Genomic DNA, 13,320 nt, shown 5'->3' with positions numbered 1-13,320 from the left:
ATATATATATATATATATATATATATATATAGAAAGTTATATACCACAATACGTCTAATATGTTTTCTCCTAAAACATCCAAAATGAGACAAGGCCTGAGTCACCAAAGTTTAATGAGGAACTTTGAGTAATATTCTACAGTAGCTATATCACAATATATAGTGAAAGAAAAACTAGAGAGCACTGCAATGTTTTAGCTTTATCACAAAATATTCTGTGGTATATTTTACAGGACTCCATGTTTTCTTTGTAACAATGTAGTTTCAAGGAGATTTTCATTGCTTTGAGAATTCCTTTCAAAAGAACATTTTTGACATATGATTTGGCAAACATTGATATTTATCATAGCAATTAGTATACTGTGCTGAGGTTAACATGGAGTAGCTGGAGATGTGGGGAGCTCAATTGTAGTTTTCCCACAAAAATGGTACACAGAAACAGCACCATGTTTAAATATGCTGGCTTGGTGATTTCTTAAGGGCAGACAATGAAACTGAACTGATTTAAGTCCATGTTCATGTCTTAATAGTTGCTGAAAGTGGCAAGGTGACAAAATACTTAGCAGTATTTCTATCTGTCTTTACGTTCTGAGTTCAAATTCAACTTTGCCTTTCATCCTTTCGCGGGGTCAATAGAATAAGTATCAGGGGCTGATGTAATCGACTTACCTCTTCCAATAGAACTGCTGGCCTTGTGCCAAAATTTGAAATCAATATATAAAATGAATAAATAAACTGAACTCTATAAAGTGCAATCATCTGTTTCTATATTTAAGCGAACTTTGAAAACATCAACTGCAGCACAATATTTCTATTTGTATTCCTTGGGCAGAACCCAGTACCTTTTTGTAGGATCACTGAGTTTTGGTTGGAGAAAGAGAGAAAGAAACCATAACTTATGGAATGATATGAGGATTTGTTCCAAAGCTTATAAGAGAATGGACTCTGCTAAATGCACTCAAGGGGCAGGTGGTAGTGCTAAAGCTGGAGACAGTTTACCATCTTTCTCACACAGAGATGGTGAGATTGCAATGTCAATGTAACTTTTCAGCCCCTTAAATGTAGCCAATTCCAAACGGAGGAAAAAGAGAGGTGAAAATGGCTCAGTACTTGGACCTGTAGTTTGTTTATCAACAGTAAAAGGAGGAAATGGAAAGACACCCTAGGTAAGATTTACCACCCAAGAATAGGTACAGTCTTCTTCAGGTTTTACCAACTGAATCTCATTGATAATTACAAGAGTTGATCAACATAATTGAATTCAGAAGTATGTGATTGTGTAGTAAACTACAATTATAACTCCAACCACATTAACATCAATTTATGATCAGCTGGAGAAAGCATCTGTGGTCACTGAACTTGCCAGAAACAACAGCCACATTTCCCTCAAACCACACTCTACACACTGCTGTCTTTAATTGGGAGGACATGCTGGCCTATCAGTGCTGGTGCTACATGAAAAGCACCAGGTCCACTCTGTAAAGTGGTTGGCATTAGGAAGGGCATCCAGCTGTAACAGTTATGCCTAAACAGACAATGGAGCTTGGCGTTGCCCTCCGGTTTGCCAGCTCCTGTCAAGTCATTCAACCCATGCCATCATGAAAAACAGACATTAGATGATGATGATGACGAAAGGAGAGGAGAAAGTAATAATGGCTGGACTGATTTTAATATTAGGTCAACTTGATAGGAGCTAACTTGAGGCTAAGCAACAGCAACATGTATTTCTGCCATGTAAAATGCATACAAATGAATATAAACAAGAATCTTCCTGCAACAGAATTCACCCACAATGCAACATTCTCACTACATTTCATTATTGTTCTTTGTAGTTTTGTCTTGCAGTGAAAATAAGATTGCTATCTTGCTAATCTTGTTTTTGTTTTTTTTCTTCTTATTTTTAATGCATTTTTTTTTAATTCATATATGGAAATAAACAATATTGATTTTAATCAATAATTAATGATTGAAATCTATGTAACTTTTGCTTCATCATCTTGACAATGGGGGTTGTAAGTATTTCAATAGACCTGCCATAGCATTACACATGGGCTAAAAATTTCAATATGAAGAAAAAAAATGATGATGATGATGATGATGATGATGATGGTGACAATAGTTACACGAAGGAAAATAAAAGTAATAATAATAATGATGATAGTAATGATAAAAATAATAATAATAATAATGATGATGATGATGACTTTAAAATTTTTTGTCCTTTTTATTGTTTTTGTTGGTTTTATTTCTTGCTTTCTTTTTTCCGGTGAAAGCTAAGTTAAAGAGAAGAGAAAGAAGAGGAAGAGAAAACAGAATAAAGATCAGATTTTTTCTTTCTTTTTCCTTTCCACAAGTTTTTGTTTCATTACGCCTCTCTCCCCTCCACTACCACCTTCTTAGTTTTTCTTTTTTAAACTTTTGGTTTCTTCTCTTAAAATAAATCTTAAAAAGAATATTTTTAATGGCTGTCAGAAATAAAGAGTGGGAAATGTCCTATTAAGTATAAAGAATATATTTAAAAATAAAAGTAAAAAGAAAACAAAATAATGATAAAATTCAGTGATAAAATGGACAATTTTTAAACTAATGGAAGCTACACCATTTTTTTTTTTTTAAGAATATAATGCTATAAAACATGCTGCCAGGGAAATAAATGTTTCCTTTTGAATGGGCTGGGTGGAGCATTGTGTTCTGGTACAAGAGCTTCACATGTAATTTCAGTATAACATTTGAGTTATGTCTCTTTGCCTTTTTTGTTTTTTTAAATTAGTATAGAAATATTAATGGTTATATTGAAAAATAAAATAAAATAAAACAGAAAATAGTTACAGTTAATCCTTTTATCAGCCACAAGAGGTCTTCACAAAACTGGTGCTTGACCTTAATTTCAGTTGAGTAAACTGGATGAGAGCTAAATCACTCCTTTATTACAAGTAACTTCGAAAGCTAAGCAAGAATTTCTAGCACAAATTCCACCAATTCTCTCCCTAGGGAATTTCCAACTAGGTCACATTTCATTACCGTTAGTTGTTAATTCTACCCTAGCCATCTACCAATACCTAATGAGTATCAATACACAAGTTACCAATTTTTAGCCAGATAGTGATTCTCTCAGATTTAGCTGCTGGTTCAAATACTCACAACAATCTTCATGCCCTAGTTTAAACTGCAACAATTAGCTACAAAATCTCCTTTAAAGTTTCACCCAATCATCATAAAAATGGATAAATATATTAGATAAGAAAGCCTTGAATATTAGCATGATAGAAAAGATGAGATAGGTACAGTTCGTATTTGAATGACGATAATTCAACAATAATAACTGCAAATTTTCAATTAGATATTGACCCATTGTAGCTAGTTCCAATTTTTCCACAGCCAGACAGTAACTTAGTATAGCAAGATTGACAAAGGCCATGTATTAAGTGCATTGCCTGGAGATACTGGACACACATAAACTTTTCTATCAGATCAATTTCTATAACCTAGTAGTTCGTAGTCACTCATGCTAAAATGTTAAAGTAGGTCACTTTCCTGGTCTAATTAATATGTATTACAAAGATATATACGTATATATGTATCTATCTATCTATCTATGCAGCACAGAATTTTGTCAGTGAACAGGTCGCGGTCTCAAAGCGACGAAAATATTTTGACAAATTAAATTTAAATGTTGAAGTGAATCTAACGGATTTTGTGTGTTATCTTAAATGGCTTATAAACACCTTCCACGCTGCAATTGTTTTATATATATATATATATATATATATATATATATACATACATATACACGTATTGCAAATACATACACACACACATGCACTTGTATTACATACATACATATATATATATGCACTCATGTATTACATATATGTATACACACACACATACATACATGTGATAGCTGTTGACCCATCAAATGAGTATGGCCATAGATGATTAAGCGTATCACAACATTACAAGATGAGAGAACGACAATGGCTCTTGTATCCTGCTAACAACTTACAGAACTTGTTGCAAATCTGACATTCATACAAATTCTTCTGACTTCTTGGTTGCTCCAGATCATTCTGAGGATTTTTTTTTCCTGTGCACCCTCATGTGCCTGAATAAACCTAAGCAATTTATACATGTCTTCATACAGACACACACACGAATTTATAGATAAGCAGTTAACGGTTTACACTACATGGCTATTACTCAAAGTCTTATAAAGAAGAAAGCATATGTCTAATAAATCAGATGGCTATGAGAAGCAAAGCCTTGACCACATTTTATTTGAAAGGTACTTAGTGAGTTAACTTGACATTGGATGTGCTGTGTCATGTGATGAAAAATGTGACAGGATTGCTGCAAAAATCCCTGTGAGGCATTATGAAATTGTGGAGGCACTATTAGGGTGTAGGGTAAGCAACTTAGTTGAGATTAACTTTCATTGGTAAAAGAGTTAACTTCTTGATTTTTCAATGTTATTATTTTCTAAGTCAGTCAGAACTGACCAGAGACAAAAGCCCATCAGTGACAACAATTATAGATTATTTTGAATTTTCTACTGAGGAATGTCACAAGTTGCTCTAAGATATGCAATTTTTTGAATTGGGAAACAAGTTATAATATCATCCACTGAGGTGAGTTACATAATTACACCAGGTTGTAGTGGGACGGTGGGGGCAGCCACAGGCTTGACTCCTAAATAAGCCAGAACAAGGATATAAAGTTTATCCTGTCCCTGATCATAAAGGAATGCAGATGTTGCTTATACTGTCTTTTGAAGTCACTGTTACTCTCATTAAGCCTGCTATATTATCTCAAGATACTATCTAGTAGAACACGTGTAGTTCTGTATACCATGGCCTTAAAAAGGCAAAATCCCTTTAGTGGGGAAGTGGCTTAATTTCAACCAATGTAGGTTGTTTGCAAGAGTGGATGCTGTGTAAATGCAGGTCTTGGTTGTTGTGTTTAATCTGGAAGCAATGTTATCTAGGCAACAATAGCTAATCTTAACAATGTGTTTACAATATTTATGAGGGGTCACAAAGTGGTATCTTTCAATAGATACAAAGTTCCTAATGGTATTTGAAGTGATACCTAAATTGAGGGATAGATTAAACCAGATTACTTTCTGTCTCCTAATTCTTTTCAGGTGTGGAATGAATAAGGAATTCTCCAGATATATTAACTTCCCACTGAAGTCACTCATAGTTAGAGTCTCATTAAAGTAGAAAGCTGTTCTGTTTGCAACTAGACTCCTAGTTATAACAAGGAGTAACTGGAATGCTTATACATAAATATAGTGTTCACCTGTCTTAAAAGTTTAATGTAATGCTCAGGAAATTAACAACAGCTATGCTAAGCATGGAGAGCTGTAGTTAAAACAAACTCTTTGAATATGCCTATTAGATGCTTTCTAAACATATATCTACTTGTAACCTTTTTGTGTGAAATTGCCAAGCCACCAACTCAGTGCAGACCTAAGATGTAAGGAGAGGTTGCTTTCTAAAGGTGCCAAGAATAAACAATTCTTCAAGGTCAGACCTAAGATGTAAGGAGAAGTTGCTTTCTAAAGGTGTCAAGAATAAACAATTCCTCAAAGCCAGCCACCTGAGCCTTGTCAAAGCTTCCTTTGGAGACATCAACCAGTGGGTCTTCTTCCTTGTTTTACCAAATAGAAATGGCTTCAATATTAGAATGATTTTCTCTCACTCATTACTATCACTGCACCAAGGTAGCTGATGTGGATGGATAAAAATCCACAATCTCAAATTGATTAAATTCTCAGATGGCAGTATGTATAATATACATATACGCACAGTTATTGTTTTTCTTTTTATGCTTGGTTTGTTAATAAATAGTTCTAAGATTAAATAAAGTTAGATATAAGCAGCACTGAATAAAATAACCCTTCAAAGCCAAAGTCTGTTTAGTTGGTTAGTTAAGAGTTAGTAAAAATGTTGTTTACTTTATATCAGTTCATTAACATAAGAAATTCTAAGGGAAGGGAGTGGGGTAAAAAGCAATCAAAAGATATTGTCAAAGAAAATTGAAATATTAATGATATATTAAATATTAATGGTATTTTGAATGTTGATGCTTTTATAGGTTATCGAATGAGATAAACGCTCTACATGGGGCAAATAAAATGATCAGACATGATATTATGAAGCTAAGTGACAAAAGAGAATAAAATGATTTGTTTCGCAATATTAAAAGCTAAATATTGATAATTCATAACAAGCTTTGGCATTATTGGTGGAATTTCTGTCACTGTTCATACACAGTGGAATTAATCTCTGGATTGTATCAAGCAGTAATCATGAACTGAAGACCGCATTCATATACATGCTAAAAACCTCAAGTAGTCTTTGTTTATTAGTTAGCAATTGCCTCCTAATATGGTGATGTTATTCTGAGGTGGATGAAGAGAGAAGGAATAATTTACACAGCCTATATTTAAATTTAGCAATATACAGGCTAACATAATTATTGTATTTAAATTTAATTTAGATAAATGTGAGTAGTTGTAGAGGTAAAAGGTCCCTATGTGGTTGCTTGACCTGCTAGAAATGGTAGGTAAATTTTCTACAAATTGTACCATACTATCTAAAAACAAAACACATTGGATTATGTAGTCAGAGATAACATTATGCAGGTCAAAAAACTGACTACATTATGGTTGACAGAAAAAGAATTGTTACAGTTTCAGCCAATCCTTTTTGTAGTTGCTTGACTTGTAAGAAACTGCATGTAAATCTACAACAAATATTTGCCTTCTTTAATAAAGGAAGGACATTTAACTTCCATCCTTCATGCTGGCATGGGTTGGACAGTTCGATGGGAACTGGCCAACTGGAGAGCTGTCTGGGCCCCATTTGTCTGTTTTGGCATAATTTCTACAGCTGGATGCCCTTCCTAATGCCAACCATCTTACAGAGAGTACTGGTTTTTCTTTAATGTGGCATTGGCATGGGTGCTATTACATGGCACTGACATGGGTACTTTTATGTGGCACTGGCACAGGCATTTCTACATGTTGCCCGCACAGGTACTTTTACATGGCCTTGGAATAATTATGGCTGTCCCAAGTAGAATTTATTCTTATATGATACGTACAATTCATCTGACAAACATCTTCAAAGATATACTTCACCTTTAGGCATTGAAATTGTGCCGATACAACTGTATCCTCCTTTACTGTATTTCACCTTCCTAAAGCACACAAATTCCTCCTCCTTGATAAATGCTTCACACTGGAATTCCCTTCCTGCTCATGTTTTTGCAGTTATCTATCCTTCACAAAATCAGTTACAATGTTCTGACCAAGACCATCCAATATTTTTTTGTTTCATATATTTGAGACAACAAGGTGGTATAACAATTTCCCAGACTAGATCTGTAGCATGCCAGCAGATGGCAGCACATAGTTGTGTGCACAATGAGAGCTAGCAGTGACCTTCATGAGGTAGTGTACTGTGTGACACTACGGTGTTTACTTCAAAAGTTGTGAGATTTGTGTTTTTGTGATCACATTTGCTGTAGTCTGCAATTTTGTCATGGACAAAGAGCCAATGTGAAATTTTGCATAAAACTTAGGAAGCTGTTAAAATTTTATTAAATTGGTATCATGTCCCAAAATCTTAGGATTAATTTAGTTCTACATCTACAACAAATGTGCTAAAACTCAAGTCCTGTGGTTTGTACTTTTGGATTTAGGTTTGAAAACATATGAAAAGCTTACACTTGCAGCATGAAATCCACTGTTTGTCACATGCAACAAAATAGGTTTTACATAAATATTTTTAAAATTGCCAAAAAAAAGTTTCGTTTTCAAGAATCTGAAAAAAAAAAAAAAAAAAAAAAAAAAAGCAGGCAACTGCTATTCCATGGACACTATTAATTTGTGTAATTTGAAGATAGTTATCACCTCAGTTTCAAAGATATGACATCACAACTATGGCTAATTATTCATTTAGGCTTAATTAGGCAAGTTTCAACCAATTTGCTGACTATTCAAATTGTCATATTTCCTAAAATATTCTTCTGAATTTCACAAATGAGGTATCAAAATGTTTCTTCTTGGATGCTTTCCAAGAAAAAGTACAGCAAAAGTCGGATTTAAATATTTTCAAAGATTCATAGTGATACCTAAATCTAGTGTAAGTAAGCTTTGTAAAGAAAGGTAGAAGCATTTCCTTTTTTGAAAAAGAAATGTGGCTACTATGATATAACTACTGATATGTGAACAATATGTGAGCCAAATGAGAAGGCATCAGAGACTGTGAATAGCTAAGAAAATTTTTAAAATGTTAGTTACAACATAATGGCTGTGAGTTACAAATACAGTGATTGAAAATAAAATTTAGGGTTTCCATGGCAAGATTTCTGGTTCTGTAAAAGGTAGGCAATATGGTTGGTTCTTACTGTGGATGAAAAAATATTTATACAGGATGTCCCCAAAGTATTGACATCATTTCATACCCTAATAACATGGCTAATTCTTGCTCAAATGATTTCAAATTTTAACAAAATGTGTAAAAGCTAAGTTTCTTTACAGGGTGAAGAATGAAGTTCAGTAGAAATGAAAAGGCATTATGTGTGTTAGAATATGCTTGATCACAATCAAACAAGAGTGTGCAACGTGCATTTTCAAGAAAATTCAATAAAGATGCTCCAACTGGAAAATAGATTTGGACATAGAACTATAAAAAAATTCAAAGAAGAAGGCTGTCTGTGCAGCGCAAAGGGATCTGGATGACCACTAGTACTGGAAGATACCATCAATCAGGTTTGGGAAACATCTGTGTGAAGCCCCAGAAAGTCTGTAAGAAGAGCATCTATGGAAACCCAAGTTCCTCGTATAACACTTTGGCATGTAGTAAGGAAATGTTTGCGAAAAACACCCTATAGGTTGCAGCTCATTCAAGCCTTAAACACAGATAACAGGGAAAAGTGCAAGCAATTCTGTGTTACTAAACAAGAGAAATTTGAAGGTGCAAAGTATGTAAAGTGTCTTGTTTTCAGTGATGAGGCCACATTTCAGATGAATGGCAAAGTTAATAAGCATAATGTTTACATTTGTGGAGAAGAATATACCCCATTCCACAGTTGAGCACAAGAGGGGCTCACCAAAAGTAAATGTGTTCTGTGCAATCTCCAAGAATTGTCTTTATGGACTATTTTTCTTTGAGGGAAACATGACTGGCAATGCTTATTTACAAATGCTTAAGAAATGGTTATTTGATTATTTCATTGCAAATGAGCATGGAAAATTCATTTTTCAACAGGGTGGGGTTCCACCTCACTGGAAACTGACTGTGCAGGCTCATCTCAATGAGAATCTACCAAGGAGATGGATCAGGTGTGCCAGTCATAATGACAACCACATTCATCTGACTTGACACCTTATGATTTTCTTGTATGGAACTATGTGAAGGGACTGGTTTATATATCCCACCTCTTCCTACAAGTCTAAAGGAACTTGAGAAGAGAATCACTGAATCACTGGAAAATGTTACACAAGACATGCTACAGCACATTTGGCAGGAGTTGGACCGCTGACTTGATCTGTGTCATGTCATAGGTAGTGCGCATACTGAACATTTGTGAAGCTTTGGGAAATCAGTTATAAAAGCTACATCCCTCTGAATCTTTTGTTTGAATTTCGATAAATAAACCCCTTATTGTTCAACATGAAGCCTATTTAATTTCATTTGCTTAGGACATGTAGTTACAAAGATATTCACATTTCAAATGATGTCAAATGTTTTGGGACACCCTGTATTTTAACTGAGTTAATCTGAACAAAGAAATAGAAGTGCATTATTTTATATCTCAGTCAAAAGTTACTGAGGGTGACTGAAAGGAAAATATAGAAGCTTACCTGAGCTAATCTGGACGAATAAGCCAATCATAATACTCCCACATAAAAGCCATGTGCTGGTACGCATTTTTCCTCATTGGTTGCAAGGGGGGGTCTCCAGGATAGTTACTTCAAAATCTGACTGATACCTATAAGAAGAAAAAAAAGAATGGTGATTTTATTATCATGGGGAAACATGCTTTTTAGGGCTTTTTTTCTCTTTTAAAAAAATGTCATAGAAATATGTTCAGATAATGAACTAAGTAAGAAAACAAGAAATAAAAACTATCCTAGCCAAAGAGCAAATATATTTGTAATTTGTAATATAATTTCATGACTTGAGATTTGGATGGGACACTTATGAGTTCCATAACATTTTGTATGCACATCGTCTTGATTGAACATTTGAGAAAAGAGACAAAATAGGATCAAAACAAAGTGAGAGATAGAAAGAGAGAGGGGGGGGGGACAGACAAAAAGTGAGAGGAAGGAATAAACAAGAGAATCAAGTCGTTAGGTGAGCATTTTTTTTGTCAGACATCATACTGAGAGTATTAGCAGTCAAGTGACATCTTGCCTATAGTGCCTCAGGTACACAGCTTCAACCTGGTTCTACAGGATGTAAAACAGGAAACAAAAAAAGAAATTATTAATTATAATAATAATAATAATAATAATAATAGTAATAATAATAATAATAATAATTTATTTGCTAGGAGGGCAAAACAAAAAAGTGGGAACAAAGTCAACTATACAAGTTTTAGTCTCTCCCTTAGTTCTGCTTTCAGAGAGTTGAAAAAGAGAACTAGTGTGCATGAAAACCACGCACAAAAATGTTGTGCACATGCATCTGAGCATACGTGCATATAGTTGCATGTGTATGTGTGCATGTATATATACATTTGAAACTTAGATTCTGAGAATAAATACTACCAATATATAGAAATTATTAATGAATATGGAAAATAAAAATACTTGCATACATACAAATCAAATCAAAAACAAGGACAAAGAAAAAGAAACAACTAAGCAAATTTATTTTTTCAAATCAAATAGTCTTTGAGAAATAATACATGGGATATAGGAATTTCTGGCTAAACATGTATGTTATAAGAATCTATCATTAGAATTTAAATGAAAAGCTGGTAGACAATTTGTTTTCATTGCAGTATTTTAATTATGCTGTTACAGAGGAGAGTAATAAGCCTGAAAGCTTATTCAATCTCAACATGTACATTTAGGCATTAATTAAAATTATTTTCTCTGTTTCTAAATGACATTTTTAAAACTTTTTTTTTCTAATTGAAGAAACAAAAAAATACCCCTCCCTCAACCTCCCCAAAAAATAACTTTCAGAAATATTCTTCAGAGCTGTATCTTTGATCAGTCGTCCAATGTTGTGTGTGTAGACATAGATGTATTGTATGTTTAACACTGACTCTTGCAAGACTTTGGAGCAGGTACGGCTGCATGGTTAATTTTGCTTTCCAACCATGTTATTTTGTGTTGAGTTCCACAATGCACAGCACTATGGCAGAAACGTTAGCACGCCGGGCGAAATGCTTAGCGGTATTTCGTCTGCCGCTACGTTCTGAGTTCAAATTCCGCCAAGGTCGACTTTGCCTTTCATCCTTTCGGGGTCGATTAAATAAGTACCAGTCACGCACTGGGGTCGATATAATCGACTTAATCCGTTTGTCTGTTCTTGTTTGTCCCCTCTGTATGTAGCCCCTTGTGGGTAGTAAAGAAATAACACATGTATATGTCTATGTTTGTTAACATCTGCACTCTAAAGTTACGATGTTTGAGAGATGTTGATAGTGGCACTTTTCTCAATAACTTGTCCACTAGGCTTGTGCCATCAAAGCTATGCAGGATAAATAAAAAAAAAAACTAATTAAAACAACAGATTCAAACACTGTAATAAGCAAACCCATATACATACAAACAAAACACACATACTAATCACAGACACACACACACTCACACATGCACAGAAATACAGATGCAAAAACACATGTAGATGACACAGCGCAGAAAGACAATGGACTAAACAGAACAAGAGGAGACATGGGATGGAGCGTTGCTGAAGAGGTCACAGGATGTGTGACAAAAGATTTCCAACAAAGGACATTAAAATAAGAATAATAATAATAAAGCTGAAGTGAAGAATGAATATATTGTGTATGTGGTTAATTGACAAAAAATATGACCATCCCCAAATATACAAAAAAAAAAAGAAGTTATTTGAATATCAGGTAAGGATTAGCATCAGGAAGAGCATCCATCTGAAGAAGGATGCCACAATAACATATTCATCTAATTCATGCAAGCACAGAAAAAAGGGATGTAAAATGAATGAACAATTAAATTCTAAGACAACTTGGTTGTTTCCTTCTTTGTAAAATTCATCAGAGTCAAATTCTAAAGTGAAAGAAACAGGTACACACACACACACACACACACATTACATTACAATACATTACATAGAGGCAGACAGACAGACAGACAGATAAGTAGACAAACAGATGGTTAGCTAACTAGATCCAACACTCTGTTCTGAGTACTTTGACTTATTGTGGGTCATTAAAGTTTTTTAATGCAAGAAGACAATGATATGTACATTTACATGAATGGAAATTTTACAGAATCTTATCACATACAGATCCTGACCAAGACATTAAACTGTACACTAATGTGTGTATGTGTGCAAAATTATTTAAGAGACTCAAGGGCCAGGGGTTAAGGCACTTAATCAAATACAATTGACTACCTGCACAAAAACTCTAGACCAGACCCTTCTACCAATTATGTAGATTCACAGCGAATTAATTTTATATATAGGCTTCACTTTGAGTACTGAGTTTATTTCCCCATTACATATACACACATATATATAGTCGGTACTGTATGGTGTAATCACCAGTTAAAGATGTGATTTTCTCCATTCTTATTTTTCTTGATTTATCCTGCAAATTTCTTGAAATTCTTCTAAACAATATTTGGATTTGTTTGCCATACATGAGGAATTATCTTGGATGTTTAGTCTACTCACATATATTAGTATCTGATTGTTGGATATAGTTAACCAAATTTATTAAACACTAAGAGATTTATACATATCTACCGGAATTTTTAATCCCTTTTACTTCACACACACACACACACACACACACACACACACACATGTCTATATAGATGAGTGAGTGAACAAATGAAAGAAAAGGGCACTCAATACATTTAGTAGAAGCTACATGTATTATTTAAAACAGTTTGACTCAGCAACTTTCACAGGCCTCTAACAGAAGACTGTCTCTTTTGGGCTTTAGATTACCAAACCGGCTTCTGTTAGAGACCACGAAACTTAAAGTCACATGGAGTTAAATCAAACTGTATAAATAACTGCAGCTTTAATGCTGAAACAGGTTAAAGAGTTATATATATATATATATATATATATATTTC

At 34.1% G+C, this 13,320-nt stretch overlaps 1 protein-coding gene across 1 annotated transcript in view; it reads right to left on the bottom strand.

The window, feature by feature from the left end:
- The window catches only part of LOC128247873 (roundabout homolog 2-like), a gene marked incomplete at its 3' end in the record, with an annotated part of 388,217 nt that overhangs the window by 273,003 nt on the left and 101,894 nt on the right, over positions 1–13,320 (bottom strand). The window contains exon 2 of the mRNA XM_052968072.1: positions 9,877–10,004. Coding sequence (XP_052824032.1) covers positions 9,877–9,943 — 67 coding nt within the window. The remainder of the gene's footprint in view (positions 1–9,876; positions 10,005–13,320) is intronic.

This window comes from Octopus bimaculoides, chromosome 5 (genome assembly GCF_001194135.2).
Source record: "Octopus bimaculoides isolate UCB-OBI-ISO-001 chromosome 5, ASM119413v2, whole genome shotgun sequence".
In the NCBI taxonomy this organism is placed as follows: Eukaryota; Metazoa; Mollusca; class Cephalopoda; order Octopoda; family Octopodidae; genus Octopus; species Octopus bimaculoides.
This window is presented reverse-complemented; position numbering and strand designations above follow the sequence as displayed.